Here is a 26740-nt window from a genome sequence, read left to right on the forward strand (position 1 = left end):
CTCTTTTTTGGCTGTTTCGGGTAGAGGTTAAAAAATCTGATTCTGATATTTTTCAGATGTGCTAGAAAAAGTATTTAAAAAAGAAAACACATCCTAAAATACAGCTGCCATCATTCAGAAAGTTTTTCAGCAGCTCAAGAGATTACATTCAGTTACATTCCGGGTGCTACTCTAATAGCTGACATCTGTTAGACAAGACTCTGACAGCAATCCAGGCCATCTCAAAGGTCAGCTGTGTGAATTGGCTTACTGTGTGAACCATCCATACCTCACTGGGACCCAATTACAGATAACGTTGGGGTTAGGTGAGGATGGTCTGCAAAGGGCTTTGAGCCCCGCCGGTGAATTCTGGGTTTATCTAAATGAGAGAGTTTAACCCTAGGCAGGCTATCATGGCTGTTATGTGTAGAGGAAAACAACTATCTAAGATCAGTGTGAAGGTGAATTTTGTTCGCATGACCTGTCAGCAACAGACATCCAGCAGATGTGTTTTCTTGATCAATTTAATATAAAGTACGCATCAATTACACAGCATTGTACATATATCCCCTCTTATTAAGCAGAAAATAAGAAAATGAACAATTCTCAAGAAAGAAGTGTAGCAGGAAACCTAAGTTCTTGTTGACACAATAAAAACATGTATTCTGTAATATCTCGAGTCTCAATTTTCAAATTAAGAAGACGAGAAATGAGAAACCACTGAAAGTTAAATGTTAAGTCAGCAAAAGTAAAAAACCTTAATTTGGATTCGAATGAAGCCCTAGAGCTCAGGTACAGGTGATATATGTAATATGCAACAGCTGCTACCACAGAGTCTATGTGACAGTCTATCAGATGAGGCTAAAATAGTGTTATTAATTGACGGTTAAGTCATCAATAATTTATCACAGCACTGCCAAAAATTGCCATTGACAGTTGTTTTTGGTCAGAAGGGGGAGGTTGTGACAAAAAAACAGGAAAGGTGACCTAATTAATCTTCAGTATTGCTGTGAGGCACAGAGAGTGAATGAGAATTGTGACCTGGAAATTAGAGTCCTCTGTAACAGAATCCATGTTTTATCCTTACCGAGCATTCAACTGCGGAAAATATTGTGTGTAAGAATAATAAGTATTTTTATGTTGAGTTTTCATTTGATTAATTGTCATGGTTTAGTTACAAAGAACATAGTTTTAGAAAAAATACCAATTCAACAATGCAGCACTGTTGTACACACTCCATGCAAGAAAAAGTAGAACTAAATATTTCTAAATGTTATATGCACATGAGAGACCCAACAGAGGGCTTCCACCTCTTAAGCATATGAGCCAGTTCATTAACACTTCAATAAGCCAGCACTGTAAAGATTAATGGACATGAGGAAGTGGAGATGTCAGCATGGCTCTTTCTCATTTATTACCCCCTGGGCAGTTTGTATGCTCACTAGTGTGGACATTTAAAAAGCTGACTTACATAAAGCTACAGAATAGACTGTTGGTTCCTTCTACACACTGTTTACTGAGTCTGAAACATTAACATGGTCTGAAATTTAAGTGAAATAAAAAACATCATGCTACTAATTCATGAGTATGTGCATCAGTGTATGTGCCTGCATGTGTGAGTGCACATGTGTATTAAAGCCAGAAGCTCTTTAGCTTAGAGACTGGTGTGTGGGTTGGTGGCTAGTCTGACTCTGTATAAAAGGTAACAAAATGTGTCAACCAAGACCTCAAAAGCTTTACTGATTACCACATTATGTTTTCAGTTCTGTCATTTGTTGAACACTCAAAGTGTACAAACAAAATGTTGTGGTGTTTTAGAGTGTTATGTGTCATCCTGTGGCTTGGTACAGTCCGACCTGTAGTCTTGTCATGACTGTGAAGCTGCTAGGCAAACAGTAGATACACTGGCTGCTGGTGGTAGCTTCACATTCAGTGAATAGTATTAAGAGTGGTATAAATGTTCTTTCCATCTCACTGAAAGACAGAACATGTCAAATGTTCTTTTAAATGTCTTCCATGCTTTACTTTAGCAATGTGTTATCTTATGTCCACAAGGGATTAAATGAGCAGTTATCCTTTCCGGTCAAGCAGGCAGACAAAGACAACATTATTGGGCAGGGAATGATTACTGAAACAGTTTTAGGCTTAGCACATGTGTGCATAAACAACAGCTCGAAGGATAACTGGGGAGATTATTGTCCTTTTTTGTGGCAGTCTTCAAGATGTAAGTGCCTCTTAACAACAGCCGTTGTATCAGGCATAGAACAGAATTTCCCATTAATCTTCTTTGCCAAATTCGTCCCAGCAGATTACAGTATCTAAACCAGTGACCTTTACATTTCTAGCTCTGCAAGCAACTAATTAAAATGCATTCAGAGACACATTCAGCTGGGAGTGCAGGCAAAATAACAGGTCAGCTACTCAAAATAAGGATATGCCTGTGGGTTTTTGACTTGTTGGTTAGACAAAAAAAAGTTATTTGAATTTTCTTTTTATATTTTGAGGGCTAAATTAATTAAATATAGTTTGTTTTTTACAACACCCAAACAGTAAGGGGACCAATTAAGAGTGCTACTGTAAGTCTCTTGCTCTAAAAAAAACACAAATCTTAATAAGAAATTATTAAATATACACATTGCATGCACTGTCTATCCTTAGCCTTGTCATTTAAAGTGATCATGCTACTGGCTTAGACAATTTACTTTAGCACTCTCTAGACAAATTACAGCAACAACAAACAAAAAAAACAACAACTCATTGTCCAACCAGAGCAATTACCAGGAAGGCTAAACAAGTCAGATAACACCATTATAAGGCCAAAAAGAGTATCAGCCAATTTGGCAACTGATTGAACTGTGTGCTGCAGTGCAACAAATCCATCAGCAAAAGCAGGAGAGGTTTTCATAGTTGCCGTCCAGTATTTACCCTTACAGCATCCTTTCAACCAACCTCGCTGCTCTGAAAAGTAGGATCTAAGCCAGAGCCTCACCCAACACAAAAGGTTGGGCCGGCATATTGCCAAAGAAATACACTCCACCTGACACATATTTACACAGGTGCAAACAAAAGCACAAATATACAGTAGGCACACACAAACACTTCAAACAGATTAAAAAACGTCAGTATGTCCAAAACTCAACTGCCAGAGTCCTCACTCACACCTGGTCCTGGGAACACATCACCCCAACCCTTCGGCACTTGCACTGGCTCCCAGTCCAATATCGGATCACTTTTAATTAAACAGTGGTGGGAATAACAGCGTTACAATAAACGGCGTTACTAACGGCGTTACTTTTTTCAGTAATGGATAATCTAACTAATTACTATTTCCATCGTTACAACGCCGCTACCGTATTAAATGTGGCGCGTTACAAACTGAAGCTGCTCATTGAAGCTGTTGTCATCCGACTTGGCTCTCAGCCACCGGAGCTGCAGAGCTGTTTTATTTCATTATTTTTTTTTGCTTGGCGAGGAAGGAGGGAGGGGCGGGACAACCGCATAAGTGATGGTGATTGGCTCTCTAAGGTAGAGTGAGAGTTTGTTAGCCAATCAGAGGCAGTGTTCAGTTTACAGACAAACCACACACGCACACAGCAGCCTCGCACACACAAACTAGCAGAGGTGAGCTGCAGCAATGGCGAGTCCGGAGGGAAAGTTACCGTAAGAGTGGGAGTACAGACACTACTTTAATCTCCTTTGCCTACTTCCGTTGAAAGCAACTCTTATCTAATGAATCATCTCTCAACGGCACACGCTTCTACAAATCTGGTGGCAAAAAACACCGTTGTTGACACTGTTGATGATGACAGCAGGCCAGGTGTGGTTAACGTGAGCGCCGCTAACAAAGAAGGACACGGAGCCGTTCGAGCAGCAACAGCTGGATTATTCTGCTCCAGCTTCACAAAAACTTGACACAGACTGAACTGAATGCAATGAAAGGCAGGTTTGTTGTTGAGAACATGCTCCTGTTATCAACAGCTGACTCAGACTCCTTCAGAGCACTCACTAGCAAAAATATCAGGGAGAATAGGTGTCGGTCCACCATGCAGAAAGACATTTTCTAAATACATGGATTTCGAGTATGCTAAAATCAATGCCGAGCTCAAAAGGGGGAATAATTAAAAGTAATGCAATAGTTACTTTTCCTGGTGACTAGTTACTTTTATAGTGGAGTAATTCCATTACTATCTCAGTTACTTTTTGGAAGAAGTAACTAGTAACTATAACTAATTACTTTTTTAAAGTAACGTGCCCAACACTGCTATTAAAGCACTTCTCCTGGTTTTTAAATGTCTTCATGGCCTGGTGCCTCCCTACCTATCCTGTCTTCTTGACCCATACACGCAACCTCATACAATACGTTCCTCCTATGCACATCTCCTGGTTTTTAAATGTCTTCATGGCCTGGTGCCTCCCTACCTATCCTGTCTTCTTGACCCCTACACGCAACCTCATACAATACGTTCCTCCTATGCACATCTCCTCTCCATTTACCTCTCCAGACTACACACAATGGGTGACAGGACCTTCAGTGTGGCTGGCCCCACACTGTGGAATGCTCTACCCCACAGTTTGCGCCAGTGCACATCTATTACTTCTTTTAAATCATAAATGAAGACACACCTTTTAAAATGTGCTTTCCCTGATGATTTGTAATGCTTTTATTATTTGTTTTATCTATACTTTATTTGTTTACTTCATTTTGTTGTTTGACTGGTGTGTCTTTTGTTATGTTTCTAAAAAGTGTCCTTGGGTGACCTGAAAGGCACTTATAAATAAAATGTATTGTTTTTATTATTATTATTATCATTATTATTATTATCATAACAACAACAACAATAATAATAATAATAATAATAAGTACATGTAATTCCATATTTTCACATTAGGAAATATAATCCAATTATTCCAGAAAAAACAACTGAGGAGCCATTAATCAAATAACAGCTAATCCAGCAAATCAAAATGTTGCAATTTAAAGAACTTCATCTTTTTGAAGCAAAAATCATATACAAATGCAACATTGCGATAAGCAGTTCTGCTAATTGTTCTGCGACTCGGACACCACGCACCACAGAGCCCACGGAAGGTGGCCCCAAAGGATGACGGGCTTGGGGTAAAAGTGAGGACACAGGCCAACGTCTGAGCCGTGGTATTCGCTGTAATGGGAAGTGCACTGGAAGTGCAAAAGGCTGAATGTGTGCCGATTTGGATTTGTTGTAATAAGCCACGCCCACATTGACCAGTCATGACCACCTTCAAGATATGGCCTCAGGATTGGCCCTACATCATACGACCAAATTTCGTAAAAATCGGTGTAGCCGTTCAAGAGATATAAAGTTCCCATATTTTTAGCGCCCCTTAGTGGCCAAAATTCGCCAAATTCGGCTCATCCCTTCTCAGTCTCATGGCAACCAAGGATCTCAAATTTGGTGTTAATAGCATTTAGTTTGACCGAGATATCAAAGAGTTTACATTTTTATAGCTAGCTACAGAAATTTGTTCGTTAATAAGTTGCACATTTTTTAACCGAGCAAAATTATTTTGATAACTTTAGATGAGATCCAGCTGAAGAGTGTACGTGCCAAGTTTCACGCAGATCGGACAAAATCCCAAGGAGGAGTTGGAAAAAGTAGGTTTTGCATATGTGGCGATTTAGCGAAAGAAATTTGCAGCAGAAGTGGTCGTGTCCTATGTCAGAAAACCCAGCTGTGTTCAGGAACATATGGATATAAGGTTTCCAAATGTGTTATTTGAAATGTGGAAGTTACAAAAACGCAATTGCATCCATTATAGCACCACCTAGTGGAGCACGTGTGCAATTTTTGGTATGGAAGAACTGTTACCTATTCTATATCTACCATATAAATTTCAAAGCTCTCAGCATAATAGTTCGGCTGAAATTAATGTTTGGTGTTTTTTGTCTTCTAATAAGACACGCCCAAAAGTAGGTTTTGCATATGTGGCGATTTAGCGAACGAAATGTGTAGCAGAAGTGGCCGTGTCCTATGTCAGAAAACCCAGCTCTATTCAGGAAACATATGGATATAAGGTTTGCGGATGTGTTATTTAAAATGTGGAAGTTACAGGCAAAAATGCGATTGCATCCATTATAGCGCCACCTACTGGAGTACATGTGAAATTTTTGGTATGGAAGAACTGTGCCCTATTCTATCTGTACCATATAAATTTCAAAGCTCTCAGCATAATAGTTTGGCTGAAATTAATGTTTGTTGTTTATGTTGTAATAAGCCACGCCCACATTGAGCAGTCATAACCACCTTCAAGATATAGCCTCAGGATTGGCCCTACATCATACCGATCAAATTTCGTAAAAATCGGTGTAGCTGTTCAAGAGATATAAACTTCCCATATTTTCAGCGCCCCCTAGTGTTCACAGTATTTAGTTTGACTGAGATATCAAACAGTTTAAATTTTTATAGCTAGCTACAGAAATTTGTTCGTGAATAATTTGCGCATTTTTTGACCAAGCAAGCTTTTAATAACTTTAGATCAGATCGAGCTGAAGAGTGTACATGCCAAGTTTCACGCAGATCGGACAAAATCCCAAGGAGAAGTTTGAAAAAGTAGGTTTTCCAGTTTTTGCGAGTTTGCGAAAAAACGTTCTAACCGGAAGTGGGCGTGGCCAATCGCAAAATGATTCAGCTCCATTCAGGGAATCTGGGGATACCAGGTTTTTGAATGTACGACATACAGTTTGGGAGTTATAGGCAAAAACGTGTTGGCCTAGGTTATAGCGCCCCCTGCAGGCGGATATATGTACTTTTTGTGTCTGAGATATTCGCAGGGGTCTGGACCAACTGTCCAAATTGCACCGCCCTCCCTTTCATGGTTTAGCCTGCAGCACCACTTTTAGCCGGAGAAAAATAAAAATACAAATCTTTACAATTACAATAGGGTTCCTAGCGCCGCTGGTCCTCGGCCCCTCAGGCTTGGCCCCCTAATAATTGTATAAATATAAATATATTGAGGTTTACAAAATTCACCAACTTCAATTTTCTCTCATCCTGATTGTACTTTCAAACATCTGCTGTGTTTCTGTTTTGTCGTGTTTAGTTACTGCTGCTGAAAACACAACATTTACTGCAATGCTGCTTCATAATAAAAGCTTTAAAATGACTGAATTATGGGGGGCTTTTATGTTTAAGAAGTTATAGTAAATGAAACGTGTTTTCTAACTGAATTATCGGACCACTGTACCATTGTGGTGATTCTTCGATAGATCTGTGGGAATAAAGACAAGCGTATCATTGGTTTAAGATGCACGCCAGGCTGCCACACAGAGTCAAACCAAATAGAGCCAGGCTGCCAGATGTAATGGTCAAACGGCATAAGCTCACCACTTAAATTTAAACTTATACATGGGACAGTCTTCCTGTTTCTACAAACAGCCTTTTATCTTACCCTGTGTATAGTGTGCTTAAATTACTGACATTTACAAAATAAATAAAAACTTAAAAACTTAAGCAATTTATAACCTGGCTAAAATCAAATACATTTTATCTATATAGCCCAAAATCACAATCACATTGCCTCAGTGGGCATCCTGTACAGTGAACGACATCCTCTGTCCTTAAACCCTCAATTTGAATGAGGAAAGACTTGCCAACCTGGTTACTAGTACCACTGTCATTTTTTAAAAATGTATTTTTCAACACATGCTCAGATACAGCCTTGGCCCTAAGCACAATCAAACCAAAACAACAACAACAACAACAACATCCCTGTCACTGACAACAAATAAAATACTAATAACAGAACATGAAGCAGGAAAGATTTGGCATCGTCTGTGTTTACTAGTGAGCCTTTCATTCCTTGGCAATGTCACATTTAGCACCGCATGCCATCTTGACTGCCGATTGAGCAGCAATCTGTCTCCTTCCAACATTGGCTACTAGACACACACATAGACCTTACTAATATGTCTGTCACAGTCACCTCAAAAAAAATAAAACAGCCACCAACAACTCAATATCTGCTTGTCAATCATTCATGGACTCACTATATTCTTAATCAAATGCTGCCACTTCAAACATTAGTCTTTACAGTATTCTACCTATAATTTCTTAGCATTGCGCTAACCTAAATCCAAGATATTTCATATCATTTCAGTTGCACAACACAAAGACAAGCAAGAGAAGTTGAAGTGTCCTTTCAATGTATTTTTTGTATACCTTTGCAAAAATGATCTGAAGATACTTTTCCCTTTCTTTCCAGGCATTTCCTCTGTTCCAGAACCCTTATCATTATGGTTATTTTTTGTCTGGACATTTTCATTAATTTGACTTTCCTTCTATATTTTTATGTCTTTGATTTTAATTTCACATTTTAATCTCACAGTATCTTCGTCTTTAAACTAACTTGCTGTGTGTTATTCTTCAAATTAAAGACTACCTTGACTTTATATATAGCACAGCTATTTATAACTAAAGTATAACATCTTATCAAAACAAAAACCCCACAAAAAAGGAACAAGTAGAACATTTAATAGTTTTAAGATCATTTGGGTCATCTGTGTGTTATTCTTCAAATTAAAGACTACCTTGACTTTATATATAGCACAGCTATTTATAACTAAAGTATAACATCTTATCAAAACAAAAACCCCACAAAAAAGGAACAAGTAGAACATTTAATAGTTTTAAGATCATTTGGGATAACAAGACTCATTAGAAATCTGAAAACATGCATCCATGTATTTTGTTTAGCCAAGAAATATTTAAATTATGATAATATTGTAATTAATCCATATATACTTCAAATATACGTATAATAGCATAATATCATAGTAATATCATCCTTTTATGACTTCATTTGACTAAAGCTATCCTATATTTTTAAAAGGGAGAATCTTATACAAAGGGATACTCCTCTCTGGCAGATTTCCATGAGAATTGTGCTGACAGGCAAATTGACCTGAGAGGAGCTGGCAGATAGTGACCATGTAACATACAGCTCGGGGCATCCCAGATGCCTGTTTGCCCATGCTATAGTAACACATGAAAGAAGAGTAGGCTGCGACGAAATAACAAGCCATCAAAGCAGTTTACAGATGCAATAGAGAATGTTTGTGAAGGTTTATGGACAGAGAATACAGAGGGATGTGAAGATACAGCCGCAAGAATCATCAGCCACTTGAGCTCTTTTTGCACAAGTGGTCAATATTTACCATCATTATGTGCATTATTTTGTTAGTCTAAGAGGAATCCTTTCAAAAAGAAACGAAGCCTGCAAAGAATGTTAGCATGACAATCATATTGTACTGGAGAATATTGTACCATTCATGATAAATTCTTTATTGTGTGGCCACAATTCAGCCGGACTGCATTTGAGCAGCAGAATCTACAAACAAATACCCACAGTGAAGGCATAGAGTAGAGCACTTTATATGTAGGAAGTCTGTGAAATGAGCCATAGTATAATGAGGTGTGTTTTGTGATATGCTTTTTACATTAATGTTGTTTCCTCTGGCAACAACTAGATTGGCAACAACTGACTCTTGAAATCAGGTTTAAAGGAGCTAAAATTAATTAAAGTCTGCATCAACAGATAATTGGTTTGCTGATATTATTTGTTTGTCTCTATCAGCATATTGTGCTTAAAACGGCAATACTGCTAGAAAGAGGACGACCTTTTAATAAAGTATTTAAAAGAAAAAACATTAGAATTTCTATCACTCACCTGCTATGCTAACTTAGTTTTAGTTTAAAGGTCACATGTGTTTGTTTGCTAAAAATACAGACTGTATGGTAAAATGGGAAGGAAAAAACAATTCCATTAAGATTCCATCTGGATAATAAAACAAAACAAAGAAGCAACAGTGGTTACTCTTGCAGGATATAGTGTAGCAAAAAAAAAAATGTAAAAGCTTTGTCTAAAGCAGGAGAATGAGTGTCTGCAGGCTATGAAGCAGCTTCATGTGTGTTTGGTGTAGTGAATGTAGTAAAGTGGTGTAGTAAAAGAGTCAGTTGAGTATGTGTATATATACATATATATATATAAATATACACACACATATATATACACATATATATACACACATGTATATATATATATATATATAAATATATATATATATATACATATATATATCTATCTATATATATAGATATATATATAGATATACACACATATATATATATATACACACATACATATATATATATATATATATATATATATATATATATATATATATATATATATATATATATACACATATATGCATTCAATATATTAATTTTATTTGTATTTTGTTTCTCAAGCATTCTGCTTGTATTTGTTTTCCTAATGACTACTGAATGACAACACAGGCCCACTGGGGAGTCAAATCAACTCCTACTTCTTGGCCAGGATCAGGACAACTCCAGGAAGGTATCGGTCCTGGCCAAGTGATAGTCCAGCTTGTAACACGTCACCTTTTAAAGCTTTTGTTTTTTATACAAGCTAATAAAACAAAGCAAATCATGATAATAAGTGAACTTCAAGGGTGATGCTTGATGTATTTTGTTACCTTTGGACAGAGCTAGTCTAGCAATTTCCCCCTGAACTCATCATTTGTTAATCTAAGCTAACTGGCTGCTGGCATACAGTTACATATTTACCGTACAGAAATGAGGAAGTGTTGTAATCAGAATGTTCTTTTTCTCTCTAGTCCTTTTTCATATGCTGTGATGTTGTGAGACACTAGTCAAGTCACTAATTAATACTGATTAAATATCAAATTATGTTAAGTTCAAGTACACAGATGTGAGTGCATGTTTTGTGGACAGTCTGTTCTGTTGTATATCAACGTGTCTCTACCATTAATGCACACTTAGGTTTGAACACCTTACCTGCCACACTACTGGTTCCATGTGATCAGCTGTGGTAGACAGGCAGACACTCAACACAAGGGTATGAGAGGCGGAGGTCAGGACGCTGGCGATGATAGCGTCCCGCATAGAGAACGGCAGCATGGTGTAAACCACAAACACAATGAACAGGAAGAATGACACCTGTGGAGAAAGAGACACACTTATGACACACCTGCAGGGGAATACAGCAGAGAGAGAACATAAAGACAGCGAGAGCAATGGATGCACAAGAAAAAGAAAATACAGACAGAAATAAAATATCAGTGTTGACAGTCCTGTGGGGAAAGAAAGAGCATGACCCATCAAGTCTGCACACCACCAACACTGCTCACTAAAGTCAAGTTTATTTATGCACAGCTACATCAGTGGCATCATAAAAAAATAACATAAAAACTGCATGTTTTGGGAGGGATTCAATATGAAGCTAGAGACAAAGACACAAAAGGAAAGGAAAAAGGAAGGAATACATGTACATTTGTGGTGTTAAACATTTGTCGATCTATCCTTACATTCTTAGCATCTTTATCTTACCTAAGCTCCCTTGATTGCAGGAGGCAGAAAAAGGGACAATTAGCTGACACTTAAAACCTGATGCCTCTGATGTAGCATGTAGATTGCTACGCTTTCTCCCCAATCTTCACACACATACACACGCACACACACACACGCACGCACGAGCGCATGCATGCACACACAAAAACACACACACACACAGAAGAGACACACAGCTCTTAAATATGCCTTCTGCTGCGGGGTTAAACAGCTCATCCGCTGTCATGCATGGGTAGAAAGAGGCCAGTGTTCTCACACGCTGCAGCCAGGTGCCAGTTAACCTTTCTTGGGTTATTTGCAGGGCTGGGGTGTAGGGGGAAGTAAGATTGAAAGAGGAAAGGAAAGCGCAAGAGAGAGGCAGTGAGTGAAAATGAGGCAAAACAGTATCTCCTCTGTTCAAGCTTGGGAGACTAACATACTATTTAATACTGCTACTCTCTTTATGGCTAACTGTGGAAGTGAATGTAAATTGTGTCTCAAATATCAAAGATGGTCTGTGAGCTTTAAGATAACGTTTTATTTATGTTTGAGGTGAAATTGTGTTTAAATGAGTAAATTGCTTCTGCATTTGCCAACCTCCTGCTGCTTCATTACAGATAAAAGTAGGATATGTTCACTAATTAGCCTAAGATCATATGTTGTAGACTGCTTACATTCTTGTTCATTTGTTAAATAGTGAACATGTTAAAACAAAATGATATGGGTTACTGAAAGACATAAAGGGAACTGTTACGAATGCAACCTTTATTCAATTTGATTCATAAACAGCCCTTTACAGCTATTACTTTAATTACTTTAATTTAAAAACACTAAATAAAGGGACATTTAATCAATGTTTAATCAATGCAGCACTAATGACACTTCAGCAAGGTTTTTTCATGTTCTTTTTGTTGCTATATGATCATTAGCAGATGGTGACTGCTGCTCTTTGAAGAACAGAGGAGTAGAAGTAAAGTGAAACAAACGTGTAGGTCAGCTTGATGCAACAGGAAAGTTAACGCTTCATACTGAAATTTAAAACAGCATCTCTGATAACTATTATTTTTTCTCTAGCAAAAAGAATACTACGGTATTTAGCACTCTAGAGAACAGGTATTATTTTTCAAACAAAACAGTCAAAAGACAGCATGCTCAAACCATATTAACATTGTTATTAATGTAGTAGCTCTTCAAGACCTCATACAAGGGACAGTGTCCCTGCTTTTATTTCTTGTGCTAGCAATGATTGCCTTATCCTAAGAGAAGCAAACACGTCTAGCCAATTTATTAAATCTTTTTAAGATGTAAATTAATCAAACAGTAGTTTAATATTGTGCAACAAAACAAGGAGGACATGCTGCTGTATTTTTTTTTATCTTAATTCTTGCTTTTTACATTTCGCTGTAGCACAGTAACCTTGTAGGATGCACTCACGAGTGGGAACACAACCTGTGTGAGCGGCACATGTGCTTGGTGGAATGGCTTGCTTTTATTTGGGCACCCATGTAAACAGCGTAGAGCAGCAGATGAACAACCGACATGAGCAGTGCGTCACATTCAGAATCTTGCCTACTTTTTTTTTTTTTTTAACACATGTGGTCCTCAGACAAAATAAAGCTGAAAACAATCCGTGGACACTCATATCGACATCGTACCAGTGTTTCACTACAGTTGTAATGTCTTTATATAGCTGTTGAGTATGTCACATGCATGAAGAGAATACAGCCATTACGCACTTCACATGTGGGATATGTGTTCTAACCAATAGCCATTGACACAATACTACTCTAACAATAGCATGGTTGGCTGCACCAGAAGTTGTTGGTTGTTGCCTCCGATGGGTTGGGAGATTGTGATGAGTTTAAATGTTTAACCTTAGATATATAAAATAAACTTTGCTTAGTAGTCAAATGCTTAGTAAATGTAGCAACCTTTTAGAGTTGGAGTCAAAGCTTAGTGCACCGAGACAGACAACAACACTGCTAGTCTGTGAGCAGAAGCTTTCATTGCCTGTAATAATTCACTTAAGTATACAACTCTGCAATACAACTGATCTTGTTTGAATATGAAATTATAGAATTTCCCCAATATGATTACAAAACAAGAACAAATGTACCTTGGATTTAAAAAAAGAGGGTACAGTATCAAAGGAAAATGTGTTCATTATATAAAAATAACAAATCTCTGATTGTAAATTGAAACAATAAGATGAAATAATACTAAAAATCTCCTCTGGCAATTATCATCATCACCAAGTTATCATCCTCATAATCACTGAAATATATATAAACATATATATATGTATAATATATAATGTATATATTCTTTGTTCAAGTTCAGGTCACAAACAATTGATCTTCTATTGATCTTTAGGCCTACACAGTTTATACAGCATCATTTAGGCTGTATCATATCCATCATACTGGAGAACTGGTGTCACTGACCAGTATAGTATGATCTTTTGTTATAATGGCAGTAGTACAGTAGTACAACCTGATAAATCACTTTAACCATAATTTCCTGCATGACTGACACTGCAGAACAGGTGCAATCCTTTGCCAGTAATTTATCACACCATAGGGGAAAGGAAACAATCAGGACAAAAAGAATCCCTTTCAGTAAAGATTATGTGAGGCACCACCTCACATCTTCAGTTGGTCCATCTTTAAAGTTTTCGAACAAACCAGCTACAATAGAAAGTTACCAAAAAATAACTTTTTAAGATTACTTACAATAAATATTATAGCGGTAGTTTGGCTGAAGTGAGAAAGATGGTACCAGACATTTCTTTATAAATGACACCATACCAATTTCCTAAAACATACAATCTTTATATTCATACCCTCAGTTAACTAACGTGCTCCATCTACAGTGGAGGGTAAAAATTTGGTGATGTCATTTTGTTCCACATTGCAGTGTTTCCATTTAATTAACCAGACTCCAGCGGCCGTCCTAGCCTAATTTGTTGCACCATAGTCTCTCTCTCTCTCTTTCTCTCTCATGCTTGGATGAGCTGCAGTTGTAGTGGTTGTTACTGCTGTTACTTCCAACTGTCTCTATAGAGCAGGAAACAATGTCAAATTGTTTTTTAAAACAAAGATCCTGTGGTAAAAAACATGGCACCAATGGCCTTTTAATTGTGGCAGTTTATGTTAAAAGCCGCTGTACAAGAAGTACTGCTTATGTTTTTTAATCTAATGCAATATTATATAGAATTATATTCTCTCAAGAGCTGGCAAACAGAAACACCCTGAGGTATCTTTTCCTATTTCTTGTGAGAAGACTATTTCTGGACAAATGAAATCCTGTTTTTCTTTCAATTGTATAACTTTTCCAAATAAAACAAAAAAAACATATTTCTTTATCTTCTTACGTTTCTATACAAAATGGCAATTGCATTGGGTATATTATACTGGATGATATTACTATGTATAATCTCTATGCCACCTGAAGTACACTTCTGCAGCATTCATGTTTGAAGATGCAATAGCTTTAACCTCATTGAGTCTCAAAGTCTCAGAGAGCTACCACTTATGACTCAAATCTTAGTCAATATAGAGCTGTGGAGACAAATGGAAGATCATACTGGAACCTGGACCTTTACACAGGGAGCCTATGGCTCATAGAAAATATCTTAAATGACGATGAATAAGACCATTTAAAATAAAATAAAAATTGACACAGGCATTTCACATATAAAACAACCAAAAAGGGGTTTGAAAGACTGCAGCATACGTAACAATTTGTAACAATTAACATGTATTAATCAATTTTACTGGCCGTACATGGCATAAAAAAAATTATTTTCTTCATCTCTTTCAGTTGCCTATATAAGCCTGCAGATGATTTTTTAAAAGATGTTTAATGCTGCTAGACTGTGGATTTCTTTGTGAAGGACTCAGGTCAGATTTTCTGTGGCAGTCCAAAGGATGTAACTTTATACTAATTTCAGTGCCTTTCTGCGCACCGCTATCAGGGAGCAACAATAGCTAACATTAGTCTAGAAATTGGGTCCGCTAACAACTGGCCTCCAGCACAACTCAGAAGTTTTACAGAACCTCTTTAATGGAAAAAGCATATGGACACTAACAGATAGTGAAACACAATGATTAAGTGACCCTTCTTATATAATTTCACTCAATATGAAATTGTAAAGCCTCATAATAAAAATATTATTTAACTGAAAAACCATGAAGGCTTTAAGAGTGTTTTAATTTGTTTCAAAGCCACGAAGCAGCCAATGACGTGTACAATGTGTTTCTTACTCTCTAAAAGGGAGTGCTAGCTTGCTGGACTACATGTAATGACTTTTTTCTTTTACATTGCAAGGCCTAACCTCTCATGCCCCCTGACATTGGGCAAAAGCACACAATGATTACCCTGCACACGGGACCCCACTTTTTTGTGTCAAATCGAATGTCTGACCAATTCTTCCTCAAGTCTAATAATTAATCTGTCTGGGCTGGCAGGGGCCACTGCTGCTTTGGCATTGTGTCACCAATTTTACTTACTAGTCACAACACAACTCAACAAACTGTACAACCCCTCATACCAACCTTCATAATAACTCCCTCCTTTACAAGGGAGCTTATCTTTAAAGATCTGCAGTCTGGCATTTCCATTTCAACGTCTACTTAAGCTGTTAACATGACTGCAGACACCAATAGCTTCCCAATGCAATGCACAAAAATGGCAATGCAGCTCCTACCAGTTTGCATCTGCAAGAATGACCAACATACTAAATCATAACAGAAGTTATACGTAGAACTGTCTACTGAGCCACCTTTATAACTGCGGAAAAGTTGACAGACAAACTAAAAGTGATTTAGTCGAAAAATAGGGTTAGGGACAGCCCTGAAAACTAATAAATATAAACCTTCATTTGTTTAGACTCGCTGTTTGTGTTCTTGCATGTTGGTCTTTTAGTTGAATTACTGCAACCAGGTAAATACCTGTTTTCTAATCTTTCTGCACCACTGCCTGACCTAGGTGTAATTAGGCACAGTTTTATTTTATCATTACAAAATCACAAATCAGCAATGCTGGCAACAGGAGTTAGGAACCAATTGCAAACATTCAGGCAGAGCAGAAATGTCTGTGAGGTAGTTTACTGAGAAGTGGTTGCTGGAAGAAAACGGTAGCCAGAAATGGCAGGTACGCCATTGTCATTTACTAACATTCACAAAATGGCAAAAAAAAGGGTTAGTAGTAATCTTAATATACAATAAAAAAATGACAAAACAAAAAAAAGCTTGAGAGGTGTGTTAAGTAACTAGCATAGGAGAAGAAACTAAAGAGGGGTGACCAGAAGGCAGGTAAGGAGTCGTGAGGTTCAACACAATGGTTGTACAACCAACAGTTAAAAGAGCTGCTTTGGAGTTTAATAACAAATATTACTGCATAAATTATAAAACATGATTCTAAAAGGTAAAATAGCTTTCTTCAGCTGGCTCCTTGTTTTTGCCTTGTACAAATCTTGAAATAAAAAGATGTATGAGTACAATCACAGTCTTGGGTCAACAAGTACTAAAACCACCAATGTTAGTTTACAAAACTCGAAATGAAAGAATCAGGAGAAAAAATAAGTGAATGTAAACCGATAATCACCAGATCGTTTAGATTTTTCATTTCAGTGAAGGGTTCAGAAAATGACCATTCATTCACCATTTCAGAAGAAAAACACTTTAATATCAACTTACTTCCTCATAAGTAAGGTCTGACAAATGGCATCTAGCACAGCAACATCATTTGCTTAACATGCAGAAAGTCTTTTTACTAAATGAATGCTCTAAAATCCATTGCGGTCAGTGAATCATGAAACTGTACCAAGGATAATGGAGCGGCTGCAGGGGGGGAAAGACACCTGCTGTGATCTCCTGCGTACTTGATACTTGATGTAGTAATAAAACAGCGAGGAGATCACATAAAGACCCTCTCTCTGACAATTAAGTGGCCAAAGCTTTTTTGTGGTCTATCATGTTACAGTCAACTCTGCTTCTGCCCATTAATCAATTCCTTGATAATGACACTGAGGAGAGCTCATAAAACAAATTATAGAGATGGAGTGTCAGATTACATCAGGCTTTTAGTCTACTGTCTGTGGCAGAGATTAGTTTACAGGCTAGATTTACAATGTGGAGTGTATGTGTGCATGTCTATGTGAGCATGTGCTGTGTGTGTGTCTGCTAAAACAGATATGCTCTTTTGGTTTCAAGCTTTACTCACTAAATCTGAATAAAAGACGGTTTCATTGATTTGTAGCGATTTGTAGAAATAAATGCAGTAGATTAGGAACATTCAGCCAAAATTTGTAATTTCCACAATCAGTCTAGACAGGTCGACCTTAATCCCTGAGATTAATTAAAGTGTTTTGCAACAAAAACTTATTCCTTTCTATTTCACTAGAACCAAAACTCCGATCTGACTTAAGCAAATGGCTTGTCTCTATCTCTCTCTCTGCCCTGTATCCTCTGTTTGTGTGCCTTAACTATCTGTAGGCCCTGTCCAATGTCGGCCACCTACCCTGATCTTTATAGTTTTAACCTGGAAGGCCTCTTCCCTTCACCCCAACTGCCCTTTGCCCCACGTCTTTTGTCCTACACCCTAATGAGGCTGGCTGTATTCTTAAAAAGGAGTGTGTGAGTGCATCCATGCACTGTATGAGACTGAGGAATGCGGAGGGATTGAGACAGCCAGAGAGAAGGAGAAGAAGAGATGAGGCAGGGTCCAGACATCTCTCAATGAGGGAAGGAGGCTGGACCACACAGATAAGCCCATCTCCCCTCCGTCAGCAAACACAGAGGGCTTTGTGGGGAGAGGATAAGCATGCAATTGATTTCAGGTTTGAAAATGGAAAGTGTACTGTATACAAACTAACTCTGGGAGAGTGGGTATGTGAGCACAGCCCAGCTGGGGAATATGGGAGCTATTTCTTTCACCTGACAGGGTACTGTACTGACATTCAGTTTGTAATGTATCTCTCTTACTAAGTGCTATATCATAGGCAACCAGACTTCGGTTTCTTGAGGACATTTCACCTTTCATCCAAGAGGCTTCTTCAGTTCCTGAACTTCCTCATTGTTTTATTACGAGATCACAGGTATCTTTCTTACTACACATCACCATGACCTGGATAACTGAGAACCTTCTTTAACATGTTACTATCTCTTGTTTTCTTACTGTATCTCTGTGAGGAATTCAACACAAATATCACAGTTATTTTGACAGATGACAATGTTCTCTATGCAGTGTTGGGGAGACGTAAACTACATGTAGTTGAACTACATAGCTTAACTACAATTTGCTGTAACTTGCTGGTAGTTAAACTACATTCATATTTTGTGCTGCGTCAAGTAATTTAACTACTTTTTGGGTCATTTTTTGTAGTTTAACTACTCAATTACATGAAATATTTTTTATCTAAAAAAGACCCACCTGATATAAATTTAATTTAATTTTTCTTTGAAAAAAGGCATGAAACATGTCGTGACATGCCAAGCCAACACTGCCTCTGATTGGCTTGCCCTGGCAGCACTCAAATGCTTCACAGAGTGGGTGGGTATTTGTGCCAAGGAAGGCAGTGCTCATATGGCACAAGCACGTCATGGACAACCCTTCCGCTACCATCGATGAGCCCCTGAACGTGCCAGCCCAACCATGGCCATATTTGAGCATGTACATGTTGGATATAGATGCATCTACAGACACGACCTACGTGTTCACATGTGAGCCCTGCAAGCTGAAAACAACAATCATTTTGACTCCTTCGACTATTTCCTCTCGAGTTGAGAGGCATATTTCTTCTGGCATGTGAATTTTTTGTAGGCTATTATATTTTGTTTCACATACACCATATGTTGATTTATTTAACGCTGAGTTAAATTAGTGTAATGAGTATAAGTAGTTGCTAAAGCTACTTTAGCTTTTTAGCAGTAGTTTTACAAAGTACATTTCTCCAGGAGTAGAAATGTAGTTTGTTCAAACTACTGCCAGGCTGAACTACATGTAGTTTTACAAGTTACGCTTGCAAAGTAGTTTCCCAAACACTGTCTCTATGCGGCGAAGCCGCTTTATGCAGAGAAAGGAAAATAGAAAAATCTCAAGTAGGTTTGCTTAAACCAGAGTAGAAATGCAATTGAAATACATTAAATCATTAGTGCCATCTGGACTCAAGTTATATTCTGCAGTGCATTGGAGAAGTCAAGTCAGGTTATTAGGGTGTCAGGGTTTGGAATTTCATCAATATAAAAAGAATAAAGTAGGGGAAGAGATACTTCCATTAGAATAATGCTGTACTAGAATTTGATTTTCGAAGTGGGTGACAGTCAGAAGAACACAAGGCACACAAAAAATATCATTAGTTGTTCAGAGCTAAAACAACCATAGTTAAAAGATGATATATGTCTTTGCTGCTATGAATAGCAAATGATACAAAAAGAGAAACTAGCTAATCATTATCTAAACCATAATCGAACTTATCACAGCACAAACATTGCATCTGATTTTCAAGTAACTGACTTCAATTCTATTGTATTCTGCCGATTTTAATTCAATCAACATGGCTGTGAAATGTCCTGTGAAATATATATATATATATATATTTTCTACATATAACAAGAAAGTAATCTAATCTTATAAGGCTTTTTAATTAGTTGGGGAATAGAGCACATTGGCTCATCTATGGAAAAAATAGATACAGACAGAAATATTACACTAAATTTGAATAGCTATACAATTTGTTGTACATCCAATGGATTTCAAACTTAACTAGAATTTGCATATTAATGAGCTGTAATCCTTAACCCTGTCTTCAATTTGTACTATAACTTTAATATGTTTCAATAAACAGCCAAAATAACAAGTTGGTTGTGTTCAAATACACTGTGCTGAGCCTAACTGTATGTAGAAATACTGTGGGAAAAGCACAGTGATCACATAGTGAATAGAAACCACCATCAGAAATCAAATAAGAAGCTGTAAATTAATCTAGACAATTTATTTTTTCCTTCTTTTCCAAGTCTAATTGTCTTCTGGTTCGTGTGTTATGATTGTTCATTCATGCTCTTCATGTCATGTGAAAACCTAGCAAAGCAGTTCGGAAGATAGAGTTCATTTGCAGAGCCCCTAATGGGCAAAAAATTTCATGGGATTCTCTTGACTGAAGGCAGCTGAAAATGACAAAACTTAAAACAGCTTGAGAGGTGTGTTAAGTAACTAGTATAGGATAAGAAACTAAAGAAGGGTGACCAGAGGGCAGGTTAGGAGTCGTGAGGGACAACACAATGGTGGTACAAAAAACTATATTTTTAGCTGTTAACTGCTCATTATGTCTACAAGCTAGTTGCTCTATGTGTCTGTCTGCCATTTGTTGTTGTGCAGGTAGAGTTTTTTCATTGAAAACGGCTGCATGCTGTGGCCGATAACGATATTTGAGAGTGGTGAGAGTGAACCAAAGCAGCGAAGTTGAGGGTAGAACAGCTAAAAGGGTCTGAGACTCACTATAAAACTCTGTAAAACCAAACGGGAGCTTCAGACTAAGGTGATAGTTCTCGGCAAGTCCGCCAATACAAGTGATGCCTCACATGTTACACATTGTCATTTGAGACACTCAAGAACATACTAATATTATAGCCACTTTGAAGATAACCAAAATGTTGTACTCTTCATAAAAGCACCATACAAATTCACTGATTTCTCTTGGTACAGAACACACTATACTTAAGATTAGTCCCAGTGTGGTTGATTAGTCCAGATTAGTCTGCAAGTGTGTGAAGTGTGAATGTTTATGTGTGCAAAATTTTAAAATGGTAAAAACAAAAAAGAAGCGGTACACAAAATTGTACAACTGAACCATAAACCCATCACTTCACACAGCATGGAAGCAATAAGAAAAGCATGCTCAGACATCTTTGGATTTAAACATCATTAATGTATTCATCCCCTGTCTCCATGTCTGTGTTATATATTACTTTTACTCTTTCCTCCTACACTTCAAATAACATTTTTCTGCCGCACTGTTAATTACTCAAACATTTCCTGCACACTGGTATCTTAGCAACTTCTCTACAAGTCTGTTAGTTATCACTATTTTCAGTTGTTTTTTTTTAAGGACTTTTAAGTTATAACTATAGGCGCAGCATTCTCATCCACTGACAACATTACATGAATGACATGCAACAAAAGGCATCATCTTTAATGAGCTTAGTTCTTTACATGGTGGTGGTGGTGGTAATGGTGGCACCCCATCATTACCACAGATCTCCCCTCCAATGATTGTTTCATTCCCCTACTTCTCATGGCTACCTCCTAGCTACAGCACAGAGAGCATTGAATTAACTACAATGTTTACTTTGCCTTTCTCCATTTCGTCTCTGGAGCAGACATCCACCTAGCAACTGCACATTAACACCAGGGTAACCACAGATTCAAAGACTTGGTCATTTATATAATTGGTGGATAAGTTAATGCAGTGGAGTAACTAAAACAGCAAATAAGGCAACATCTTCAAGTTTTACTCAGGGTTGAGATCCAAAATGTTTCCAGAACTAAATATGTCAATAACGTAGATATTTAATGTTTGTGAAGTAGTTTGTATTTTTTAGAAAAATGGCAGAAAACTATGGAAGATATTTTTTGGTTAATTTAGCAATTGATTAATTGTTGTAGTTCTAACAGAATTTATAATTTGTTTAAAATCGGGTTCATTTTCAACAGGATGACTAGCAGTGTCAATTTTTTTTTTTTTAGTTATAAAACATAATTTTGCTGCACCACTGACAGGTGAAGAGTCACACAAAAGGCAACTAACACATCTATAAAAAGTGAAGCATTGCATTGGGGGTGCTAGCTTTTATATATTGCTATTGTTATATAATGACTCTAATGAGAGTTAGGACAGGAGGGGAGACACTGTCCTCACCTCCAAAGTCTTTGAAGTCAACTTGATGAGCGAGCGAGTGTTGAGCACACTCCCTCACTGGTTTTTATGTGTGAAGGTTTATGTGTGCAGAAGACTAATTAAAAGCTATTAAGGAGCTCCATTTTCTCACTCTCTTTATCAACCATTTGCCTCTTTTTGTTGCAGCCAGAGCAACATCCCCATCAGTCCACTGCCATCGCTACAGCAAAAGCTATGAAGCATTCGGGTCTGTCCAAGCTACATAGTAAAACTTGATCAACTTAAAGTGCCAAGACATGTTTAAAGTAAATGGCAACTCTTGCTCCTTGTTTGGCTTTGGTGGTTTACAGTCCAGTAAACATATTTAGAATGGGTTTGTCAGCCTCAAAGGTTGGTAATTTCTCACATTTTTATTAAATCATATATAATTTGGGCCTTACTTTAAATGAGCGCACATAGGTTGCAAGTTATCTGCAAGATGGGTCTAAAGAGCAAGAAAGATGAATGCTAAAAGAGTTGGAGAAAAAAAAGAAGAAGAGAAAATTTGAAGCAGTAATCATAACATATTTTTTCAGAGGCTGGGCCCTGTACTCTCATCATTGTTTTTATCATGATGTCCAGTTAGTCTCAAAGGAGGCTAAAAAATCGCAATGCAGGCTAATAGAGTGCTACTACTCTTTGTCATTTATCCTGGGTTACTGGGAAATGACATATATATATATATATACATATATATATATATATATATATATATATATATACATGTGTATATATATATATATATACATATATACACATATATATATATATATATATATATATATATCATTCAAACCTTTTTTCATTACTGAGTGCATGATAGAATGTGACTCACATTCTTTTCACTGATACCAGGAGTAGGTTTTCTGTTCTCCCCAGCAAATCAAAATGATAAATAAAGCATACTAAATATACTGCATACTAAGGTGGAGCAATATGACTCATTTCATCAATAATGTGTCATCAAGCTCCTAAAAACACATTCAGTGCAGTGGCAATACACAATAATATCTCTTCAGGTAAGTATTAATTAACATGGTTAAGATGCAGCCATCAGAGAGCATTAATGGCATAATGGCCTGACATTTTTAGAAAGCAAAAGACAGGAGAGAATGGAGTGGTGCGTGACTCAGTGTATCTTTAGCTACCTTTTTGTGATAGATGAGGCCACACTCCACATCTGTCTTGCCAAGTATTAAGTCAGCTTTCAAATTATGAAGACTTTATGTACTGTGGTGTCTTCAATGAGCCCTGACAACACTGCTTTTTGTTCGTCTTGCTACATTTAACTGCAGCTATAATGGTTCTAAACAATGTAATACACAGTACACAGCACATAAGTACATAGTACAGAGCACCTTGAAAGAAGGGACAAGGAATATTCTGTATATTTCAGCATTAAAAACTAGCTGGTATTAACACTAAAATATATACAATATATATGTCTACTGTATCTACTGACCAGCAGTCAATTCTAATAAACATATATATATACATATACATATATACATACACATATCTATCTATATATATATATATATATATATATATATATATATATATATATATATATATATATATATATATATATATATATATATATATATGTTTATTAGAATTGACTGCTGGTCAGTAGATACAGTAAGGGTATGTATATATATATATATATATATATATACATATATACACATTTACACATACACACACATATACATATATACATACATACATACATACATACATACACACATACACACACACACACACACACACACACACACACACACACACATATACACACACACAGAAAATGTTAAATTACATTGCATTCCTGCTTTTCTTGTACTGTTCTAGGATTAACAGCATTTTTTTTATATGTTCTGACTCAAATGCTGCTGTGTGGTACTGAGAGGGTCACATTGGAAATAGTCAGTGGGCCAGCAGTTGCACCATAAGAACAGTAATAAATTCATGGACAAAAAATACCTATTGATTTACAAAAGTTGATTTACAACAGTTTCACACTACACATCTGATTGGCTTCCTTCATACCAGATGACTGCACTTTTCCCCCAGTGTGATTACATGATAGATGATCTATTTATGGCTTGACCCTAACCCTATGGCTCATCAAACAGCAATAATATTCTATGTGGCTGCACTCATTAATATACACTATATTGCCAAAAGTATTCACTCATCCATCCAAATAATTGAAATCAGGTATATACCAATCACTTCCATGGCCACAGGTGTATAAAAGCAAGCACCTAGGCATGCAACTGTTTCTAAAACATTTGTGAAAGAATGGGTCCCTCTCAGGAGCTCAGTGAATTCCAGCGTGGTACTGTGATAGGATGCCATCTTTGCAACAAGTCCAGTCATGAAATTTCCTCACTCCTAAATATTCCACAGTCAACTATCGTTGGTATTATAACAAAGTGGAAGCGATTGGGAATGACAGCAAGGCCACAGAGCCACATGAAATGATGGAGCTGGGTCAGCGGATGCTGAGGCGCTTAGTGTGCCAACTTTCTGCAGAGTCAATCGCTACAGACCTCCAAACTTCATGTGGCCTTCAGAATAGCTCAAGAACAGTGCGTAGAGAGCTTCATGGAAAGGGTTTTCATGGCCGAGCAGCTGCATCCAAGCCATACATCAGCAAGTGCAATGCAAAGCGTCAGATGCAGTGGTGTAAAGTACGCTGCCACTGGACTCTAGAGCAGTGGAGACGCGTTCTCTGGATTGACGAATCGCGCTTCTCCATCTGGCTATCTGTTGGACGAGTCTGGGTTTGGCGGTTGCCAGGAGAACCGTACTTGTCTGACTGCATTGTGCCAAATGTAAAGTTGGTGCAGGTAGGATTATGCTGTGGGGTCGTTTTTCAGGAGCTGGGCTTGGCCCCTTAGTTCCAGTTAAAGGAACTCTGAATGCTTCAGCATACCAAGAGATGTTGGACAATTCCAGGCTCCCAACTTAGTGGGAACAGTTTGGGGATGGCCCCTTCCTGTTCCAACATGACTGTGCACCAGTGCACAAAGCAAGGTCCATAAAGACATGGATGAGAGAGTTTGGTGTGGATGAACTTGACTGGCCTGCACAGAGTCCTGACCTCAACCCAACAGAAAACCTTTGGGATGAATTAGAGCGGAGACTGAGAGCCAGGCCTTCCCATCCAACACCAGTGTGTGACCTCACAAATGCGCTTCTGGAAGAATGGTCAAAAATTCCCATAAACACTCCTAAACCTTGTGGAAAGCCTTCCCAGAAGAGTTGAAGCTGTCATAGCTGCCAAGGGTGGATGTCATATTAAACCCTATGGATTAAGAATGGGATGTCACTTAAGTTCATATGTGAATCAAGGAAGTTGAGCGAATACTTTTGACAATATAGTGTATGTTGGCCACGTAATCAGCTGTCCCACACAAGCTGAGCTATTCATCAAGTTGAATTTTGTGCTTTCAATACAACAATTCTAGATACACACATTAAAAAATAATAATCTGGATGGTTCTATATAGGCATCACATCATTCATGACTTTTGACATCAAATTAGCATTATTCTCTATTCCCTTCAATCTAGCATCACTTGGATCCCTCTCTGAAGTTTGAAGATGCAACAAAGGACTTACAACAACAAACAAAAAAAAATGTCATACTACCAATATTGAAAATGGACATTCAATTGCCATTATCATGTATACATAAACAGTACTGTGTTTGGATTACCCACAAAATGTGACAAAACATGTTGCAGCAAAAGAAACCTTCCAACAGAAAGCCACTGGAAGACCACTTACTCAATCCTGCAAATACCCAAATACCTCAAATGTTTACTTGGCCATGTAGCTTTTATCCTCCCCTTTGTGATTCTGTACCGAAATGAGTGCTATTCTACACCCTGCTAAAGAGATCTGATCTGATATAAAAAGCTTATTCAATAAACCTACCACTTGTTTCTCTCATTTGTTTTACATATTGTGTTTGCGATTTAGTTATTAGATTTTATTTGTTCAATTAACTACATTGATAAGGTTTTGAAGAAAGTGCTTAATAAAACACAATAAATTGAAAGCAAACTATGGCTGGGAAGGATCAAAGGTAGTGAAGGGCACTTAAACATGTCTATGAACAGTTAAGGTAGAAGGGAGCCTTTAAATGACAGTAACAATCAATTACTCTTTTATTATCTTTCTGATATAGCCTAATCTCTACAGCTTTTCAGTACAATCAGCTTCTATATTAATTCACAATCACTGAAAAGAAAAAGACAAAAACACGATGAAATGTCAGGAAGCACTTAAGCTTGTGCGTGATCAATCCAAAACTTACAAGACTGCCTGATTTAGAATGTAGGTCAGATATCACAAGAGATTAAATAAAAGGATGGAGATTTTTTTTCCAGGCCATCTGAAT

General features: G+C 37.4%; 1 protein-coding gene across 2 annotated transcripts in view; it reads right to left on the bottom strand.

The window, feature by feature from the left end:
- The window catches only part of adcy2a (adenylate cyclase 2a), a 64321-nt gene that overhangs the window by 32281 nt on the left and 5300 nt on the right, over window positions 1-26740 (bottom strand). For both annotated transcript variants that reach the window (XM_030393895.1, XM_030393896.1), the window contains exon 3: window positions 10836-10997. In XM_030393895.1, coding sequence (XP_030249755.1) covers window positions 10836-10997 — 162 coding nt within the window. The remainder of the gene's footprint in view (window positions 1-10835; window positions 10998-26740) is intronic.

This window comes from Sparus aurata, chromosome 17, assembly GCF_900880675.1.
Source record: "Sparus aurata chromosome 17, fSpaAur1.1, whole genome shotgun sequence".
Lineage (NCBI taxonomy): Eukaryota > Metazoa > Chordata > Actinopteri > Spariformes > Sparidae > Sparus > Sparus aurata.